This window comes from Anarhichas minor, unplaced genomic scaffold (assembly GCF_050575085.1).
Source record: "Anarhichas minor isolate MPS153535 unplaced genomic scaffold, ASM5057508v1 ptg000040l, whole genome shotgun sequence".
Taxonomy (NCBI): Eukaryota; Metazoa; Chordata; class Actinopteri; order Perciformes; family Anarhichadidae; genus Anarhichas; species Anarhichas minor.
In genome coordinates this window covers 2,487,676-2,509,005 of record NW_027466486.1, presented here as the reverse complement: position 1 = coordinate 2,509,005, position 21,330 = coordinate 2,487,676, and the positions used below count along the sequence as shown (strand labels likewise).

The 21,330-nt window shown below is 40.3% G+C and overlaps 4 protein-coding genes and 1 long non-coding RNA gene across 8 annotated transcripts; 2 read left to right on the top strand and 3 right to left on the bottom strand.

Moving 5' to 3' along the window:
- The first annotated feature begins 142 nt into the window (after nucleotides 1-142).
- On the top strand, nucleotides 143-3,342 carry ndufaf1 (NADH:ubiquinone oxidoreductase complex assembly factor 1). 3 transcript variants are annotated; one of them, XM_076107845.1, is made up of 6 exons: nucleotides 156-487; nucleotides 1,096-1,233; nucleotides 1,390-1,635; nucleotides 2,180-2,365; nucleotides 2,564-2,638; nucleotides 2,797-3,342. In XM_076107845.1, exons 2-6 carry the CDS (start codon nucleotides 1,123-1,125, stop codon nucleotides 2,935-2,937), a joined length of 759 nt encoding a protein of 252 aa, XP_075963960.1. In that variant the 5' UTR covers nucleotides 156-487; nucleotides 1,096-1,122; the 3' UTR covers nucleotides 2,938-3,342. The 3 variants fall into 3 exon arrangements, with proteins under 3 accessions (XP_075963959.1, XP_075963960.1, XP_075963958.1); XM_076107844.1 differs by having other exon boundaries at nucleotides 143-487; nucleotides 1,099-1,635; XM_076107843.1 differs by having other exon boundaries at nucleotides 1,096-1,635.
- On the bottom strand, nucleotides 3,171-6,975 carry nusap1 (nucleolar and spindle associated protein 1). The gene is made up of 12 exons (XM_076107842.1): nucleotides 6,584-6,975; nucleotides 6,343-6,411; nucleotides 6,020-6,235; nucleotides 5,641-5,812; nucleotides 5,400-5,492; nucleotides 5,154-5,266; nucleotides 4,994-5,044; nucleotides 4,739-4,911; nucleotides 4,332-4,495; nucleotides 4,120-4,236; nucleotides 3,935-4,040; nucleotides 3,171-3,842 (listed from the first exon to the last, which is right to left on the bottom strand). The coding sequence occupies exons 1-12, from the start codon at nucleotides 6,701-6,703 to the stop codon at nucleotides 3,755-3,757; spliced, it is 1,482 nt and encodes a 493-aa protein (XP_075963957.1). The 5' UTR covers nucleotides 6,704-6,975; the 3' UTR covers nucleotides 3,171-3,754.
- oip5 (opa interacting protein 5) lies at nucleotides 6,408-9,143 on the top strand. 2 transcript variants are annotated; one of them, XM_076107847.1, is made up of 5 exons: nucleotides 6,408-7,367; nucleotides 7,652-7,718; nucleotides 8,106-8,228; nucleotides 8,446-8,527; nucleotides 8,921-9,143. In XM_076107847.1, exons 1-5 carry the CDS (start codon nucleotides 7,205-7,207, stop codon nucleotides 9,011-9,013), a joined length of 528 nt encoding a protein of 175 aa, XP_075963962.1. In that variant the 5' UTR covers nucleotides 6,408-7,204; the 3' UTR covers nucleotides 9,014-9,143. The 2 variants fall into 2 exon arrangements, with proteins under 2 accessions (XP_075963962.1, XP_075963961.1); XM_076107846.1 differs by having other exon boundaries at nucleotides 8,446-9,143.
- A 544-nt stretch (nucleotides 9,144-9,687) lies between these two features.
- Nucleotides 9,688-13,927, bottom strand: LOC142968098 (uncharacterized). Its single transcript, XR_012959018.1, has 2 exons — nucleotides 13,610-13,927; nucleotides 9,688-13,227 (listed from the first exon to the last, which is right to left on the bottom strand). It is a non-coding gene; the product is annotated as an uncharacterized LOC142968098 (long non-coding RNA).
- A 786-nt stretch (nucleotides 13,928-14,713) lies between these two features.
- On the bottom strand, nucleotides 14,714-20,171 carry chp1 (calcineurin-like EF-hand protein 1). The gene is made up of 7 exons (XM_076108251.1): nucleotides 19,772-20,171; nucleotides 19,368-19,440; nucleotides 18,225-18,305; nucleotides 17,520-17,647; nucleotides 17,330-17,391; nucleotides 16,581-16,703; nucleotides 14,714-16,232 (listed from the first exon to the last, which is right to left on the bottom strand). Exons 1-7 carry the CDS (start codon nucleotides 19,836-19,838, stop codon nucleotides 16,179-16,181), a joined length of 588 nt encoding a protein of 195 aa, XP_075964366.1. The 5' UTR covers nucleotides 19,839-20,171; the 3' UTR covers nucleotides 14,714-16,178.
- Between the last annotated feature and the right edge of the window lie 1,159 nt (nucleotides 20,172-21,330).

The window sequence follows — 21,330 nt, the reverse complement described above, 5'->3', positions numbered from 1 at the left end:
TCGAGCTAGTTGGCTCTGCAGTCAGTCACACAAAGGCAGTACTGAGCATGCGCGCTCGCACTTATATCATAGCTACAATTGGGGTTTATGGCTCTTCCAGAGAAATAAAAAATGATATGTATGTTTGCACACTTATCATATTACTTTATTGATATAGTTGATATAATGAATACGAGGACATTGACGGTTAGCTAAGAATGGAACGACATACTGATAGTGAGTGTGTCAGTCAGGACATACATCTTGGGTGCACTACTGCGATCTTCAAGGTCCACGATAAATCAACATTTTACTGTTGAAGCTTAAATCTGTAGCTCCGTGAGTTGAGTTCTTGTATTTGTAAATGAGATCAGCACACGACCAGTTTATACATGTTTTCAATCCATAACAGTGTTTTAAAGAGATAACGTAATGGTTTTGTCAGACTAATCCAAGAACCGAAGTCGGGGAAATATCCATCGTCACCCTTTGTTACAGCATGATCACAGTAAGTAGAAACAGATTTTACGAAACATTTATTCAATATCCCATTGTTATTCTTCAGAGTAACGTTAATGTAGACCGTATTCATTGCAACGTTAGCTATGTTTTTAAATGCTCTCAAAATGTGGTCTCACTCATTCATGTACTAACTAGAGGTTTCAACATTATGAAGAATGCAAAAACTGCTATATTCTTCTATATAATAAGAGCAAATCTTAACTTAAACTCTTTGCCATGTGTGAAGCTCAGACCAGCAAATATTTTGTATTTATTTATATAATGTATGTAAATGTAACAATTAAGTAAAAACTGCAAAAGATTTAAAGTGTCAGAGTTTCAGTAAATACATAGATATTTTTAATCATTACCAGAAACTGGTTTGCACTGTATGTGAAGACATAGGCTACTAATACAGCACATATGCCAAGAGGACATCAGTGTATGAATTAGTGTAGAAAGTCTAAGTGAAACGGCAAGTGCAATTTATTAGTTAAAATCATAATCGATTACATTTTATTCTTTTGTAATTTCAAGATACTTAACGTTGATAATCCATAACCACTTTGAAACCTCGGGTGTAATGACACTATTTTTCTGTGTGATGTATCCCAGCAGTGAACCGTCCATATCACTGCGGAAATGTCTCTGCCAAAGATCACATGTCTCCCCTCAGTGAGGCTGCTGAACTCCATCCAGCACCACCAGCTGCTGCTCCCCTCCATCACTCCTCCCACTGTGCCCAGAAGAGCTGTGAGTCAGGGCGAGTATAGACGACCCGGCCAGCCCAAAGAGGACAAGTTCCCAGGGCAGCCGATTAACTTTGGCTTCTCAAAGGGTTTTGAGGGGATAAAGAAGCATTTCACACTGCTGAAGAAGGAGTTCTCTGACCGCTGGGTTGGTCCACAGGGCAAACCCCTCCTTGAGCACATGTTGGAGCAGAACCGAGTGATATGGGAGTTCAGAGGCCCAGAGAGCCTGGACCAGTGGACAGTGTCCTCAGATCGTGAGATAGGAGGCCAAAGTGAAGCTCACTTGAAGCTCGGCAAAAACATGAATACCTGTTTCCTGTATGGGACTCTGAGCTCTACTCCTCCAAGGGATGGAGAAACGCGCTACAGTGGCTACTGCACCATGCGCTCAAAGCAATCACTGGTTAGTGCCTTGCTGTTTTTTTTCTTCCAGAAGGTTTAGAAATCATACACTCACTTCTAATGAGGTTGGAGAGTTACTGTAGAATCCTGCACCATTGAAGATACTGAACATGTTCTCTGGAAATGTCTCTCTTGTCAGAGGCTGATTTCACAACTCAATATATTTAAATATGCCTACTTTAGCCCAATAAATACATAAATATAAGCATAAGTATTTCCCAACCATTATGGATCATGTTTATATTAATAGGTAATTTTCTCCAAGTAAACATATTTAGACATTTATTGATAATTGTGGATCTTCTATGTCGCATGCACCTAGATCTAGCCACTTTGGCAGGGAGCCAGAAATCTGTTTACCAACTGCCATCATTATTAATTCCCAATACTGACTAGTTCCTCCTCCTCATCCTATATTGATCATTTTTTGGCTTTTGTATTACAATGAAAACCTGTCCACACCCAAGGTCTGGAAGTGGCAGTTATTTGGCAGATACAGCTGCTCTGGACCTGCACTGAACCCCAAAACGTTTTGTCTCTCCTAGGTTTCATTCGATAGAAAAAAGCACAATGATTTGTCCAGTTTCAACACCCTGCATTTGCGAGTACGCGGTGACGGACGTCCGTGGATGGTCAACATTGCCACAGAAACATACTTCTCGCACCAGAAAGATGACATATACAATTATTTCCTGTACACCAGGGGAGGCCCCTACTGGCAAGATGTCAAGGTACGCAAAAGCTAAATAAAATGCTTTGTCAGGGTTCTAGTGCCATGATATATACTGATGTACCAGAAGAAATCGCACAGAATTTGGAGATGGTGTTGCCACAATTATGCTTTTAGTTAAAGCAGTTTGATGCTTTTTCTTTTGTCTATTATGAAATGTAAGCAGTCCTTCTAACCCTAGTGTGTTACTCATCTACAGATACCTTTCTCCAAGTTCTTCCTTACAAATCGTGGGAGGATACAAGACGACCAGCATCCTCTCTGGCTGGACAAGGTAGAGTTAAAGTCAAACTAACGTGGCATCAAATACAGAGAGAGGCAAAGTAACAATTGCCTGAATATATCTTTCAACCTTTGACTATCATTCAAATACATTTTGTTCACCTCATGTGCCGATTAGTTTATATTTACCACAGCTTTTTGTATTTGCAGGTTAACACCATTGGATTTACCTTGGGGGATAAAGCAGACGGTCCGTTCCAGCTGGAGATTGATTTTGTTGCGGTCTGCAAAGATTATGCTCACACTGAGGAGTTTGCCTACGAGGTGTACAAGAGAAATCCAGACATTTGAGAGCAACTGCTGAAACACTGCAGATGAACGGTTATTCAATAATGGCCAGGTTATACTGAAACTACCAATAAACAAGTCCATCACCTTCTTGGGGACAATCAGTTACATCCCATCCATCATTCCTGGTAACACTTATTTTTTTAAGACACTGTATATTTGGATTCTAGCACATGGACTGGGGTACTTTAGTAACTGTGTGCCACCTGCAGAAGTAAAAGCCGTGAGGAAGTTACTGGTTATAAAATGATATTTTATTACAAGACATTAATTGAGACCATCTTGCTGCTTTAAAAAAAATTAAAAAGTTGTTTATCTTGTTCCAAGACTTGTATGAGACACATTTTCCTCCAACAGATGTTAAACAACCAGATCTAAAACCAGAACAATAAAAAAAAATACATCTCATGTGACTTTTAAACATTTTTTGTGGAACAGATTTCCTTACATCATCCAGACTAAACCACAAAAGAAACTTCAACTTAAAAATGGAGAACGCAGACAAGGGACTCTTTTTATCGGTCTTTCCAAAAAGGTAAAAACAAAGCACATCAAATTATAAGAACAAAATTACAGTTTTAAATGCAGCAAAACAGGATATTGATTCTCTACAAAAACACATAAAAAGCATCAGTGAGAGCTGTAAGGTGTTAACACTACACCATGAGTCAAATCTAAAAGAAACGGTTTGGTAGGTTAGATAGAAGCAGAAAACGAGAGCTTCCTGACAGACTAAAAGAGACTGCAGGAATGAAAGCGTCAAAATATTTACAGTGGAGAAACAGGCTGTACAAAACATCTACAGACAAGCACGATATTTTTACATCATGACAAGGCCTCTTCTTGCCCCAAGCATACTCGCTTTCTTCTGCTTCCGGTCTTCGGCGTGTTTTGCTCTCCTGTCCCCCCTAAAATAAGATAAGAGACTAATGTTATACGAGTCATTTCCAATGGGAGACTAATCTATATCAGCCAGTGTGTGCTTTCAGTTTAAACATACCGTGTCTGGACTTTGGGCTGTTTGTAATTCTTCTGGTGAGAGTTGCCAATCAGTGACTTGTTGGCTGCTGCGTTTTCTTGGATGTCTCCAAACGGCTTGAGTTTACCTAGAAACATAAGAACTGTGATTTGTCCGTCTACTGAAACTATATTTCAGAGAAACAGAAATAATACGTGGCGTTGTACCTGAATGAGGCTTGTAGGCGAGGACACGAGAAAGACTGGCTTTCAGATCAAAGCCTGACTTATTTTGTGTTCCGGGGGTTGTTGAAGTACTTGTGTTGCCGATGAAAACAAACGCTCCTTTGGAATTAAGAGATGGAGAAATTAAATCACACTTTACGCACATATTTAGGCAAATGAAGATCCATTTCCAAGGATTAAAAAGGCAAAGGTACCTGGAGATTTTGGGGCAGAGAAAGTTGAAATCTTGGCATTTCTGGGCTTTCCTCCATCAGCGGGCTGTTTTTGTTGGGTGCTGGAGGTCACACAGAGCGTCCTGCGTGCCGGCGTCTTCACATAGGACCCGTTGTTCTTGTTGTCACGAGTGGCTTCTGAGAACCTGCAAACACATGTGGCTGTTAAAGCGTCGCATTGAACACCACATAGCAAAGAGATGCATTTCATGTCAGTGGAATAGATCTCTACAAAGTAATCTAAATTACAGGGTATGTTTCTGTTGATTAGGGTGTAAAAAGGCCATTTGACGCAATGTTGTAAAACAATACATCCTGAAAAGTTCCTTGTAAGAATGTTATGAAACAATTTCTCCATAAGAGAGTGGCCGAGAAGGAAAGCGACTCACCGAACATTGATCCTGCGAGTGGAAAGGACAGACGGTCTGAACGGAGCGTCTTCCTTCCCTGCAGGTTTATTTGGAGGAGCTTTAATGGCCGAGGGCAACGTGCGCCTGTCCTCAGCTGGTCTCTTGGTCACCGAGACAGGGCTGAACATTGAAGCACGACTCTGATTCGCCTTCTGTAGAACACATGAATTCAGTCCATCACCTTCACTACACTCTGGATGTGGTCTATATGCTGCAGCTGGTGAGGATACCTACCACTTGAGTTTTGCCCTCAACTTGCTGCAGTTTAGTTTTGTCTGAAAGCCTCTAAAATGAAACATAAATTTAAAAAACAAACCAAAACACCGAGTTCACAAACAGAACTTAAATATGTTTGGATTAAATCATCCTAAACGGGTTTGAAGCTTTTGAGTACCTTCAGCTTTTTAGTTGAACTTCTGGAAGTCTCCATCTGTTTGGTCTTTCGCTGGACATAGGTGTCAATCGACTCCATCTTGTTAAACTGTGCCTCGTGGAGTTTTTTAAAGTCTATAAAAGAGACGTAATTTACAAAAAATATTTTGATTAGTTAGTGTGGGAGAACCACTGCCTTACTGTAATGTGGTCTCTGAATCATTGGTTTAAAAGAAGATTGGGAGAGAGCAACAAACAAAGAACTTACTTGGGGTGACAGGATTCAACAACGGCTTGTTCTTCTGCTGGCGTCCTTGGAAGCGAGGGATTTTACCGGCTCTGGCCACTTTGGGTGCTTTTTCTGGACAGACATTCAAAATGCATGTCAAATTAAAGATTAGCACTTGATCACATCTGAAGAAAGACGGCTGCAGCAACACATTGGGCTCCAGAAGGAACAGGCTATTCAAAGCAGAAGAAATCAATAGTTACACATTTGTACAACTGACCTGTGTCACTCTGCACGGGTGCTTCATCCTGAATGTCAGGCTGCTGCTCACTGCCTGTGGCCGGGGGCTCCTGAGGAGGCTCAGCTTCACTTTTGTCAGAATCCTTGGTCGAGGACACTTTTCTCTTCTTAGCACCACGGGGTGGACTAGATGCAGCCACTTCAGTGTCACCCTTAAAAAGGAACAACAGATGTTCAGTCTTTAAACATCCTGAATGCAAATCATTGACACAGCAGCAAAGCAACCCTGTGTATAGGGATCTTAGTACCAAGCTTGGAATATGGTGCCAACGAGGAATACACATGCACAATAACACGTGCCAGGATGCAGACATTGTTTGTGATATATATAAAAGTGAGTATGTTATGATGATCTCTACCTCTGTAGCACTTGGAGGTGACCTGGCATCACTCTCAGTCACTGCTGCAGTATCCCAGCTCTTTCTCTTGGTACAGTTTCTTTTGCCTCTGCGTGTGTTCACAAACACAGCGCGGCTGAAAACGTCTTCATTGCCAGATGAGTCTTTATTTTCCTGAGCACAGTCTTGTGTCACACTTTCGTCTTCCTGAACGGTAGTAACATCGGTCTCATGTAGCTGGAAAACACCACAACAATACACCGGTACAGGTATTAATTAAAAAAGGACACGATTTAAAATTGATTTTAGCAGTGAAACAGAACCAGTGGCCATGATTAAGTTACCTGTCCTTCCTCCTGCTTGTCATTTTCTCGTTTATAATGCTGCTTGATCGCGTTCAGGAGTTTATCGGCCTGTTTTCGAAGAAAACAATGTTAGCTAGTTGAGTAGATTTCACCAAATGCAAACGTTAGCTAGCTAATTAGAATAACTAGAGTAACCGTTAGCGTAGCTTAGCACAGTTGGAAAATAACCTGCACGTATTTCTGAATTAATTTAGAAATAAGTAAACCTACGTAAACGTACCTTCATATTCGCTTTGAGCCCGAGCTTCTTAGCGAGGCTCCTCAACTCTGCATATTTCATGGAGTCCAAATCCATCTCGGTGTGATAGTTTATTCCGTTTTGTGAGGAAGAAATCAGCATACAAGCGTTTACTTTGTCACGCACCGCGAGCTGTGGTTGTCTAACGGTTCAAAAGTACTCCGATTCAAAACACAGCAGCGGGAGCCGTGTGATTGGCTCCTGCGCGTGACCGGATGTACCTCGCAGCCAATCAGAGCGAAGATACTTTTTTTTTGGCGTTCCGCCCATTGTTAACGTAATGTAACATTTGAGCCACTTATCTTAGTACGTTAACGTTCTCGCTTGAATTTTGACGCGTAAGATAAGTCAGATATTGTTTTTTACTTTTTATTGTGCTTTTTTTAATCACTTGATTTTGTTGAAACGGATTTTCTTTGCCAGTATATCGGCATTTACACATTACTCCACGTGGTGGCGGTGTTTACATCGAGCACACTGACGTTGCAGCACGTCAAAGAGGGTAAAATACGAGGAAGAGACGTCCTGCTTTCTGCAGCCGAGTTCAAATTCTCAAGCGGGACAACGAGCCAGCTAGCTTTTGCTCTGTAAATCTCCTTTGACATGGAATTTGACGAGAGCCTTATAATCCAACGTACACACGCAGCAAAGATGGCTGAACACAAACAGCGGATGACTCTCCACTGTCAGCAATGCCACGCTGTGTTGGGGGACTCCCTCGGCATCTGTGGGGAGATTAAATGTATGGACTCCATCGTGTGTATAAGTAAGTTTGCTTCAGTTTACATTAACTAGGTTGGCCTGGTTGTCTAAAGTTACAAATAACAGTAAAGTTAGTTTGTAGTAAATCATTTTATTTTGATTGTTTTATTTTTTAGATGCAAAAACATATTACATTCTGCAGAAATGTAGTTTTGTCTTTATCTCTGCCACTTTGTTTCCTGGTGAGACGTCTAATATGTGCTCCTGTACCCTCCCCACATCGCTGATTATCACATGCTTCATCCCAATACGATACTAATCAATACTTTGCTGCTTGTCTACCCTCAGGAGTGACCAACGATGTGGTCATCAGTGATGCCATGGAGTCAGGACACAAAGGGGAAATGGCTAGTTGGTGAGTGAGAAAAACAAGCTCCAAAATATACTTAAAAAAACAGTGTCAGTAGCCAACTCATGTGGGGAAAGTTAAATAATGTTTAAAAAATACTATTTGTTACTATTATGTTTCCTGCCTGAACCTTACTCGCTATAAAATTATTTAAATAAATTAGCATATACATCTTTAGAGCATTGTTGTCTTCAACCTTTCGAAGGACACACACACATATATAAACAATAAAGTAATGCATATAACATCCCCATACACGATAATGGAATATCAGATTTAGGTTTAAAATATTGAAAGGCTCTAAATTCTAGTAGTCCCACATAAAACCTCTTCATGCTGTTGACTGTGATTACAGGTTAACGGTTTCTGTCTGTGTCCTGGTTTTCCTTTCAGCATCTACAGTTCCCTAAAATGTCGCGGCTGCCGCTGTGCTGTGGGGAAAGTCATTCACTCTGCCCCGTGGCGTCTGGCCACGGTTCGCTCCATGTTTCTCCTCCACAAAGCAAACATCAGTTGGTAAGCTCCGCTGCCTCCGTGAGCACACGAGCATATTGACTTCTTCAGTGTCTAGATGGCTAAAGTAAACGGGTGCTTTATGAGTGTTGCTCATCCCACGAATTGCTTTTTTTAAAGCTCATGTTGGGGATCAAAACAGCCAATTCATGCTTCTTTTTTTTTCCAATGATTCATTTTATGGACATTGTTGGTATGAATGTATTTTCTCTCTCCGCAGTTACATCCTCAACCGCAGCTCGATGGTGACGGCATCCTCACTGACATTTGATATGAAGCCTCTCAGAGAAAGCATGAATAAGGTGACACAACCACATCTCATACTGTTTATACCTGTACCTACAACTGCAGTGCTTCACTTCAATCTAATACTACTGATCCAGATATTTTTATGCATTTTAATGAAATACCTGTAAACGACGAGTCCTTTTTAAAAGACACATTTTGTCCCCTTGAAGAGAATGAGCTCTAATTTTGCGCTATTACCCATCAGCCCCAGCTGTTCTGAGGAAGCCTCTTGATTAAGTGGCACTCAGCATTTCATCAAATCCAGTTTGTACTTTTCCTACATGTTGTAGTGGGTCAAAGGACTACTGTGTAAAGTAAATCCAGGCAGGAATGATGGATGCTTTGGGCCAAAAAACAATATTTTATACAGACTGTATGTAAGAAGATTTGTCTTTTTTTCGTTGCAGGTGAGGCAGCAGTTTGAAGCACAGTTGGATCAGATGTCACTCATGAAGAGCAGATTGGCTGACAGGAGTGTTGGCAGTGAATTCATAAAGTAGTGTGCACACACAACCTCGTCCATGTGTCCTCTACTCTGTCCCTCTTGTAGACCAGTTTGGGTTGTAAATTGTCGTTGTTTGTTCTCCGTGTTTTGTGTTTCCATTAAAAATTTTCGCTGATACACATAAATGCTCTTTGGGTCTCATTCATTAGTTTGGATCAATGTCTGCAGATTTATTGTGGTGCAGTTTAAACACTCTAAAACTAACGTAAATGTATCGGCCACCATTAGTATCTAGTGTTTATAGCTACCCTGAAACTTAGTCAGAACCACTAGGCCATTAAAACTATCTACTATATACAGTATATGAAAAACTGTCTCATAAACTAAACTCCCAAGAACTATTGTATCACTTATATTTCACTGTCTCCCTTTTGATTTCCCATTTCTTCTTTTGAGGAGATTTAATAAACACACAATCTGTTAATTCGAGAGCTTTGTAGGTGCAGGTAGCCAAGATGTTATTCTTTATAATAGCCAGGCTAGCGGTTTGGCCCTGCTGCTAGTCTTTATGCTAAGCTACGCCAGTTGCCTCCAGGTCCATAGCGTACAGCCTGAGAGTGGTAATGAGCTTTTTTTCATTACCATTTCTACTCTACTGCTGATGATGTACATTATGTCATTCACTCCACAACAGCACTCAAACTGTAAGTAAACATCAACACCCAGCCCTCCAATTGGCACCATGCTGCATTTTATTGCTGAATTTCTGATATTCTTTTTTTTTTTTTTTTGTTCATACAAAACCAGACAAGAGGCTCACACGTAATAAGCATGCCCATGTCCTCCCTCTGGAGTGCATAGTTTCTACACAGTCCACCTCCTCGGTGGACAAGTTCACCAACAAAATAAGTCATTAATCATTTAACCTATAAGCTTTTGTATAGTTGTTTTCTTCATGGGAACGAAGGCTGATCAGTGTATTTCAGCTGCACTGTGGCTGTACTGCCATGGTCATGTTCGACACAACAGAGAGAGCAGAAACACTTGAAACTACTCTCCGTTACTTCTTTTTTCGGTGCAATTTACTCTGTAAAAACCACGAGTGGTGGTCAAAGCTACTTCAACACGCTTGCTGTTGTGTCAAACAACCGTCCCCAGGCTGTCACCTTGTCACAGAACATCTGATATGAACATAATTAATTACACTCATTCACATTACAAAGTTGGATTATTGCATGCAATACAAATCATTCATTATTCCGCTAAATCATGCATATTATTGTTGTTTTTAAACCCCCATATATTCATGTTGCTAGACGGCTACTTGTTTATAAATTGCGATTATAAATCCCCACAAAGAGCATTACGGGGTTTTTAGAACACAGTATTCAAGACAGGATGGTGGTGATGACAGTGCAAGTTAGTACATAGAGAGAAAGTGCTTTTCAAACAAGTGTCAAGTTCATTCAGTAAGTCCTTTGCAGCCACAGAGTTACTGAAAGTCTACATTTCTAAAGGAAGGGGGGAGGGAGGGGGGGGAGATAAAAATGCTACAAAGGATTTTAAATTCAAAGCATCTCTCATGTACCGATCGGTTTACATTATAGTTTTGGTGTTGAAAGAATACAAGGCGGAGAAACATGTAAGTGTGTAAAACACGATGCTACAGCTGCCCTCACACACACTTTGTTCTGCAGGAAGTACCCCAGACCTTCACAAGCGATACTGTATTCTAAAGCCAAATATTATACGGCTCCCAAAGAAAGTGACTAAAAGATAGCTACCGCCCGGAGGCGTGAAAAAGAGAGAGACTCCTTTTAACACGTACACCCTGGCACTAAACTCATGCATTATTGTAGGTTATTGCTTCTAAAACTATAATCAAATACAATTTTATGGATTAAAATATCTCGCTCTGAATCTCAAAACTGTGAGGTATTATGTACAATACAATGTCATGATGAGATCTTAATTCTAAGACTGAAACGTAACGTCGGACCACAACCAATTATATCCAAATCTAAGATTAAAGATCGATTCTTATAGAACATTCCTCTAAAGGTTTCTATCAATGTCACAGCTGAGACTTGGGACTTTTTGGGAGCTATTTAACTGTCGCATGATTACTATCGAATTATTTTGGTGCTTGAGAGTTCATAAAGATAATTTAGGACATCTCTCAAGCTTTTGTCCTAATAAGAATCCTACAGCAGTCCTGTTAGAAATAACGTACTCATATTGAGCATATCCGCCTATACAAAACTTGAATTAACACTTATTAACTGCATATCCTGATTGCGTCATACTTTATATGTTTTATTACGCTCCTTATTCCACAGCCTAAACGTGGAATAAAAAGGAGACCTTGCATTCGTTTAAGATTGTAGAGCGAAGCTGTATCTAAATGTAGTTTCATCAAAAAGGTTGAGTACGTAAATCTACCGTCATCTACTTTACGGAAGTGGTTTCCACAGTTTTGAGCTCCAGTTTAGTCTAGAATTGGATTTCACTATCTTCATGAAGCAAGCGTCACTACTGGTCATGCATGGCTACTGTGGTGCTGGCACCACAGTCCCGCTAAATAAGCTAATGCACATGAGTCTATACATATCTTAATGGAAGACATTGGTGATTTTGTTGCTTTCAAACAACTTGTCACTTGTTTATACAATATACAGTTTGGTCAACAACATGACAGTTAAGATCAAATATTGCACAAATCCCGGTAAATGTGATTTTTTTTTTCTTTTTTTTTTATATATATAAAAAGTAAGGAAAGTAAAAGTTGAAGAAATGAGAGCAGGGTTTCCTTTGAGTAAGGACAAATCCACGGAAAGCATGAATCAGAGGAGCTGCTATTCCAGCTCTGGTGTCTCTCGTCTTACTGGCAGGCAGAGACCAAGCCGCATGTTTGAGACGACACATTCACTTACTTCTGAGTTATTTTGTCTTATTTCATATCTCAATAACAATATATGGAGAGTATTTCACATATTGAGTATTTTCAAAGACTATTTTCTCATCTAATTAAGAACTGTAGTGCAAAATAATCAGATTTTCTTAGAAATTTGAGTCAGTACGTCCTTGTTATTATCAATTTAGACGACGTAATTGTGTTTCACGACAACTGATTTCATCACCAAATGATTCCATTGAAAGACGATAAATAGACATATTGAATTGTCGCCCGGCTCTACACAAGAGGAATCAAATGGTGAAGTCTGTCTCTACCTGCAGCGTTTAAATAATGTTCATCCGTGTCTGATATGAGAGCTCATGTTGAAAAGGAAAAGAACAATAAGAGAACAAATCCACTGAGAAAGACTAAATAAAAGTAAGTCATGGGGCGGAAAGACAAAATGAAGAAAACAGTTAGGGAAGAAAACTGGACTTTCAGAATAAAAGACTAACTTTAAACACTGCAAAATGCCAAAGTTTAGTGACATCAAGGATAAAGTCACAAGGGGAATATTTCTAATTCTGTCTCGACCTTAAATTTGTGAATAAACCTGCAGACTTGACAAAAGGAGAGCACCGAAATGCAAAAATGGGAGCGTGGAGTAGAAATACTACATCGTGACCTTCCTTTAGAACAGATGCATAGGACAGCTCAGTCTGAGTGAGTCTTCATAATGCTTGTAGTTACAGTACATGACAGTACGCATCATGTGCTTCTGGGCTGCTCGGCCGTCTATTCACCGGTCAACAACCTCACTTATTAACCCTCTAAAACTAAACATATCCAGGACAACATTTAACTGCTGTGGCGCTTGACAACCATTAAGTTACTTGCACTGATGGCGATGAGGTAGTGCAAACCCCCCCCCCCCCAAAAAAAAAAACACATCCTATGAGTAATTTCATCACAGGCCTTGATCTTTGCTACAGTATCTTGTGTCTTTACTCTCTTCCCAGCAGTTTGTTCATTATCAAACTGCTTTGATCTAATTACAAAGCGGGTGGGGATCTTTTTTTTACTATTTAGGAAGCGTCAGTGACTACGTTTATGATCGCGTGGCAGAAACAGGTCAGGACGGGGGGGGATGCTGTGGAGGAGACGGGGCCAATGTCCCAGCAACAGCAGGAAGGAGGGCACCCGTGTCCCAAAAGCCCAAAGGAGCTCATCTTCACAATGACTCCTCGTCCTTTACCTCCAGAGGTCTGGGTGGTCGTGGAAGTGATCCGTCGATGGTGCTAATTTGAAGGGAGACGCTCTTCCAATCGGGGCTTCGGCTGGTTTCACAACTGCATTGCCTGGAAAAAGCCATCCTAGAATAAAAATGTACACGTAATTTCATTATTATAGAATTTAGTTAATTTGAATCAGTCGCTTCTAAAGATGAGCAGCTGAAAGACAAGATTATATTAATAATATCATCTAGAAATCTGCTTATTTCTCAATAAACAGCTCTAATTTACAGCCTAAAAAAAACATGGAATATGGGCACATTGAAGTGCTTTTAACGTTCAGCTAAGAGAGAGTTGTCTAATTTTTGTAGATACTGATTGTTGTGACTAGTAATCATTCGATTAGCAAAATGCATATTTAATATAGGAGTGAATTTTCCTTTCTTTTTTTAAAATACATTGCCAATTCCCAAAACAAGGAAAATGTGCAGAAAGGGTCCGGCTATGACTGAAGAGCACTGACCTTGGTCCGGAATGATGCAGAGGTATTTCCACTGGGGTTCGAGCTGCTGCAGCTCACAACGGTAAACAAAAGCCAGAGGGGTTTCTTCTTCTACGGTGACACATTCAGCTCTCCCAAACTGGACGTACGCCGGGTTATGGGGCCGCGCCGGGTGAGGACACATTTAGAGAAGAATAAACCGATAAACCACGGAGAAGGTCTCTTTTTCTCCCTCCCTGCGTCCCGGAGAGGAGAAGGTTCCCCTCGTCCCCTCAGTCTCCGCACACCCTCAACCCTACGCCATTTTCGCTCTGCTACTACCAGCCAACGGAAGAGCGTTACGATTGTGCCGATGACCTGTCAATCAAACTGAAAAGCCCGCCCCGGATGTACTTCTTCATTACGTCTGACATTTACCAATCAGCTTTGTGGTGCGTTTACTGCCGCCAACTGACAGCACAAGTATGACCAGAATAATCAAGAAAGGCATGATTTAATTATTTTAACTGTAGGTTAGTGTGTGGGTATCAAACCCAGAATGTACATCAGCATTAAAAACACAAATTCTGAAGTACAGCCCTTTTAAAGAGTAAATTAATGTATAGTTAGAGGTCTGTTAATGCTATGCTAGGTGGTCTAGCTAAATGGGCTAGTTGAGTAGCTTGTTTTGATTGATTAGCATCAACCGACAGAATAAATATATATATTTTGTATATTTATGTAGCTTTTATTATTCATAAAGCTAAACTGTATAAACCTAATAATAAAATTTATATCTTGGGACAATTTCTCCAACACCTTTCTGTTTACTGACAAAACAAAATGGAAATATCTGCCAGTTGCAACCCTGTTCTAATTCTTTTGGGTTTTTTTCTTCATGTAAAATTAAACTTTGCAAAGTTAACTAGCTAGTAACAGCAGGCTATTACAGAGTATTAAGTACATCATCTCTTATGAGAATAGGTGCAGTAACAAAGGAAAGCACACATTGTAGCCCAAGTCAGCTCGTCATCGTTAGCCCTGGTTTACTTTGACCTGGGCCTAAGATAAGTGTTCATAGAGACTAAGGACTAAATTAAAACCAGAAGGTTAAAAACAACCACTTCACCAATGAATTGACACAAATTAAGCATGGCACATCATTTATTCAAATCAAATTTATGAATCACTTTGATAATACCTAGACCAACGTCACATAACGTGTGAATCATATCTGATTGATAATCACATAATGATTAATAAAATGGTCACCATGTATTTCCTGCACTCAGCTGCTGGAAGGTGATCTTCTAATGATTTAACAAACTCACATTAAAGATTAAAGGGTCAGCCATTTGCACAGTTCATGTACGCTAGCCTGTACAGAAAATATATATTTTAAAGCATTTGATTCTTTTTATCTCTGGAACTATTCGATGGGAAAAGAAATAGCCAGACAAATGTTGAAGCAGTGCATACATCAACACACACTTTTCTTCGCCACAGGAAAACTGATCAGATATATAGAACCATAGCACGTTATCATGGGGTTACCTGTTCTAAGTCTACAAACTAACTAATCCACAGCACAAACTCCCTCACAGGGCCCGACACTGTTAGCCAGGGCTTTAAGACTCAATCTGGAAAGCAGGACACGGTGGCAGCTGAATCCTAGCGAGACCATTCAGCAAATGAGCAAGAACAGGTGCTAGGGAAGAAACACACACACTAGCCAAAGACATAGCTGCAGTTTTTGTGAAATCTTCTTAACGCCACAGTTTTGAACTGAATACGGAGTTCTTTAATCATCACCACACACACGTGATGAATCAGTGGTTGAAAGAGGGTCAAACTCACTTTGGTTCGAGTCCAACAATTGAAACAGGTAATTACAATCTATTGGCAGTAGCTACGTTAACCCCTATGAAAAATAAAAATACACAAACTCGGCGATAGGTTCTGGTTTACGGTTGAGATAATAACTTATAAAAGGGGAACCAAAGCCATGGCACTTCAGTGAGTTACACACAAACATCTGTGGAGCAGATCTCCACTTGCTCTGGTCTGACTTGCTCTGCCACAAGTCAAAAAAAATAAAAAAGGGGTCATAACAACTTGTTAGCATTGAAAACACTGTCTGTTTAGAAGTGGAATCAAACATCTAACAAGTTTCACTTTGAGCCATTGCATATTCATACGGAGGACACATCCTGTGCCATCTATCCATTAAACTGCATGATTAAACCTAAAATAAACGTACTCACTGCAATAGCAAAAAGCGTTAATGTACCGTACTGTCACATCCATGTGAAAAGTGGAACAGCAGTGGTACTAACCGGGACCCTCTAAACGTTTTCTAATAAATAATGCTCCATGATTGAGGAAAAAAAAGATTCATATTGCATAGAACAACCCAAGGCACGAAACGTTCCCCTTTGTTGACAGAGCAGTGCAGAGGCAGAACCTCCAGATCTGTAACATGATCTACCCAACGCTCGGTCTGACGGTGTGTTCTCGTAGTGTGGGCTATGACAAGCTGCATGAGGCCGTGTTCTGAAATCAACCGATATGTTGAAGCTCTAACCAAAATAATAATAATAATAAAGTTTATTTAATGTAGGAACCGGATGCTCATTTTCTGTTCCACGTCCACCTTCTCCAAGACCTGAGGAAACAATCAAAAAGAGTAAGTTTAGATGCTAAACATATTTCCATGATCTGTAATGTGTAATAGACAGTCAGGTTCAAACATAGCTCAACATCGGCTGAAAAACATTTAGCTAAATATTAACTCAAACACACAAAACATTAAGCATGCACTTTGGGGGGGAATAACAGTATCAGGATGTGGAATCAGTTTCAATATTTAAATCCATTTGATTCACAAATTAAGAAACGTGTGCTCAAAATAATGAAAACCAACGCTTAGATGAACCTCAAAGAATTCATCCCGTGTGTTGTAACTACGCAGAAAAGTTCTGTCCTGTTCTCTGTAAAATGTCACACGACTTGCCTTGATGAATTCACTGAAGGAAATGGAGTTGTCTCCGTTGGTGTCAGCCTCCTGTATGGTCCTATCGGCAATGCTGCCGAGCTGCTCGTCTGAAATGTTTACACCAACCATCATCCGCAAGACCTGGAAGGCATGAACAACAAGTCCCTTCATGGTTAATGAATGCTGGCAAAGATTAAACAATAGTCGTGATGTTTGCACAAACAATATGGTGCTGTTACAAGATCATTTTTAGTTATAGTAAAACAGGAGCCACACATGACTGTATGAATTACACGATCATAAACACAGCGAACACATATTTACTGAAGAACAGGCAGCAGTACTGCGAGCTGCACGTTTAGAGCGTTAGAGGCTCACACTGACACACTGAGGTGTTTTGCGCAAAACAAGAGATCCGTCTGAGTCATTTAACTCCGAGCTTAGAGCAATTACAGGTCGCACAATGTCACCGAAACGGCTTCACAGAGGGACAACAAATAACACGGACAGAGACCAAATACAGGATATTAGTCTGTCTGGGAAGAATCAACCTGTAGTTAAGATATCACATCATTATTGGCACAAATCCCCCTCTCTACGGAGCATTCTGACATGCTGCACAATAGCATTGGTTCCTTTGTTAAACAGACTGAATAGCAAGTATTTTCAGAGGTATCTGGCTGATTTTCCGATTGCGTGAACACGTTGTTTCCACAAACCGTACCGTGACTCAGCGTCTTATTTACATGACAAACCAAACCACTCACCTGCAGCAGCTCATCCCGAGAGATTTTGTCATCTCTGTCCAGGTCATACAGACGGAAAGCAACTGGAAGAATAGAAGAAATGTACAAGCCATGTCAGACAGCGTTAATCTCACGATTAAATCCGGTGAATATTATACTGGTCACCGGCTCAGCCCAGACACGCCCGCGTGTGAGAGAGCTCTACACTCACACAGCAGCTTGTTTGTCCTGCTGTTGAGTGGCTCGCTGACAGCCACGTTCTTGCTCTTGTCGTTGTCCTCGATTGGTCTGAAGTGAGCCAAGGTCCGCATGAAGCCCCTGAAGTTCACCTGGTCCTCTCTAAAAACAGAGACACAGAATATTATAACACAGCCCATTAAAGCAGAGGAAAAAAAGGATCTGCTACAAAGTTTGTCGCGGCTCAGATTGCCTTTTCATTCTAGCTGCGGTGGCAACACAATGAAAGCTCAAACTGGTCAAAACCTAACACCATATTAGAGAGTTAGACACTCTCCCCACCTCTATCCTCAAGTTGTTCTGAAGCAAACAACCCAAAACCAGAGCAACAAGAACGCATCTATAAGCCACGGTTCAAATAAGATGCCTACACATCTGACTTTTTGGGATTTTAATGATACATTTGGAAACATCTGGTTTTCAACTTTCAGAATGATAAAACAGCAAAAACAAACTGCAGAATATAGAGAAGGAACCTGCGGTGGTCAAAAAAAGAGTTGATTTGTTTCCCCCATAAACACAGGATTGGCAGAAAAGTCTGCAGTCAGACAGCCACAACTGAAAAGCCCGGCGGCCTCGCTCAGATTTGTGGTGGTTGTGACTCAAACCTATAATGCAAACTCCTGCGGAAAAAAACAAGATCTTCAAAGACAGCAGAGCAACAACAGGGACGACTCACGCCTCAGGAAAGAACGCGTTGATGATCCGGTCTCCCAGCGGATTGATGGCCAACTCCGGGATCCTCTGGAAATCTTCTCGACTGCAGACATGAGGAGATATGAGATTACAACACACTTAGATATTGTACATTTAGGACAATACCACAAATGAATACAGATTTCACACTGTGGTCAACTTTAAAAAGATACAATACGGTACAAAGCTCATGCAGCAATGTCCTCGTTATTCTTTAAAACCTGACTTGATTTGAAATATGAAAACAGGAGAAGAAGAACAGAAAACAGGATGGCACATAAACATTTTTGAAAATAGTTTTGGCTGGGAAAAACAGAAGTTGGTCAGCGAGGATATCTGTAAAATCGCACTATTGTGGCAACTAATGGAGGATAAGAAGGTCACCTGACCGTGTGCTGCAACTGAAAACACCGGAGCAAGAACAAGCAGAACCAAGAACGTGTGATGTGTAAACACAACGTCTTTCAAAAGAACGACTTCCCTGAATCCAGAGAGGGATGTATTTCTGTTTTACCCTGTAGACCGATATGCAAATAAACCCCCGAGGCCAAATCGGAGGGCTGTGCGACACCAAGTTTGAAACAAATATTTTAGCAGCTTTAATGATTACCTTTTTCTTTACCCATTGTTTGTTTTGTCCAGACTAATGCAAGAGCCAGAGGTTAATCACAAACCATTGAAATGTCACACTGAGGTCTCAACTTCAAAATCTCAATGCGCTCAGATAATAAAGATCATCAATCCCCATCTGAGAGTGAGTGACTTCCTAACACATTGTGACTGACAACGCTATTTAATGACAATGCAGTGTCGCTGCCCCATTGAATTTCTATTCAAATAGTACATTCGTCTTTGTTTAAGACAATTTTGCAAAGCTTTAAGTGAGACAATTAACATGTTTGATCTACCACTGAACTGCTTTGGATCACAACCCACACAAGAAAGGTTTTTCCAAAATGCAATCACTTCAGACATGTAACTACCCAATCTGTCCTCCAGAATAGTATTATATAAATACAATGTCTTGTCTGGTTACCTGTCTAAGTGTAACCAAACCAATCAGCCTCAGCAACTGGCTGCTGTTTAACGTCTTTATTCTCACAGTGGTGGTTGTGTTACTGCTTACCTGAGGGTGCCGTTTTCTCCTTTATCCAGACTGGTGAAGCGGCTGTACAGGCGAGTGATCTGACTGTGTGAGACTGTGGGGAGGACACCAAACAAGTCCAGATCACCAGAAGATAACAGGCATTCATCGCTTCAGTCAAAAATAACTCTTTTCACCCAAATACTAGCCCTCATTACACTTCCAGGAGTCATATTCAGAGCTTGTGTGTGTGCACTCTTTCCCTGTTAGACAGTAGAGAGTCCTGCTATATATGCTATTAGATTAAGTTCCTTTAAGTACGTGGTTTATGGGTTTCACTGAAGAAATATTAGGCTTAACAAGTAGCTGGTTAAGTAACGTTACAGTGAAAGGCAACATGTCTCACACTTATGATCTCCACCACCATTAGTCCAAGTTCAACTTACAGCCAGTCTCCTTCTTAATTTCTTCAATTTCCTCTTCTCGGAGTAACGTGGACGCTCTGGATCCCATGTTGAAGTGTTAAAAGGTGTTAAATAAACGAGAGGACTTGATAGACGTCTTGCGCAACCTAGCCAGCTGTGGAAGAATCTCAATCCGGATTTATGTTAAAGTTAGCAAACAAGCTAACGTAGCGAGCTAAAAAGCCTGTTTCACTCGTGAAAGCAGTTGGAAACTAACAAAGCCGTTAAACACGACCAGCCGTTTAATGTTCTTTGAGTGATGTATCGCTATAGTCTGTCTGCTAGTTACGCTTTTCTACGGTCTGTCGTGTTTTCATTCTACCAGGACGGGTTACGGCCAAGTTACCTTCCTGTTTTATGACGTGAGTGGGAAGTAGAGGGCGGGTCCTAAACGAGGCCACCTCCCTACCAGGACGGCTTCCACGGAGTTGGGTATCAGAGATTCTTGCCTTCCTAAAATTCGAAGCTAATGTCTTGTATATAATCCCATTTCAATTTCAAATACCACATTATCCACTCTCTTGATCAAATAAAGTTAACAATCAAATTTCAAAAGAAAACAGTGGATATTTGAAAGTTCATAGATATATTACCGTCAGGCAAAGAACAGCTAGCTACAGGAGGGAGGCCCATCCCGTCCTGCTAGGGTGACCATCTCAACCGTAACAGTTAGTCAGCGGTGGAAATACTGTTGAGGGTATTGGCTAGCTATGCTAAATGATAAATGTAATGATAAAAACTAACAAATGATATTAACATCGCCTCTAGACATATTTTAATAAATAATATGATCTGTATATTGTGTGTTTCTTTTCCACAAAAAAAGCTACAAAATAAAAATCTTTAAAATACTCCTTTTTCTTAATTAAAAAATAATCACAGAAACCTATGAATGTGCATTTTTTAATTCGGCTCAAACGTCAAAGTGTTATAACTATAGTCAAAACATATTTTGAGTGAATTGAGGGACTTGATGTGAAGTCAAATACAAATGAACATATACACATTGTAGGTAATTAAAAGGCAAATATAATAAATAGTAAAATAATGAAAGGCCGTAATAATTAACAAAGGGGCAGAATAATACAGCCGGACATCAATAAAAGAGAAAATCCAAATAAAGAACCTCCACACAAATTCAATTCAGCTTCATCATACTTTTTTTAAATTGTAAGATTCAGAAATCAGAAACTATCCACTAGATAGCGCAATTTCATTACTTCACGTGGAGTTTTATTATTTAACGCAGCATTTATTTTTTGACTTCTGTGATGCTGTACTATCTGTCAATTCATTCGATAACTAAAAATCTATCTAAGCCAGTCAGACAAACGGTGGCACAGGGACTAATGACAGTAGATAATGTAATTGGGTTTGCAAGTAACTGGTCATGTGCACCTCATGGTGGCGCTAGAGGAGAAGTCAGGGGATCATCAAAGTCAATAGGATTTCTTGTCTGTGAACCATGAATGTCTGTGCATGAGCCAATTAATCCAGTAGATGACATACTTCACAGGATAAACCATTTTCACATTAATTAA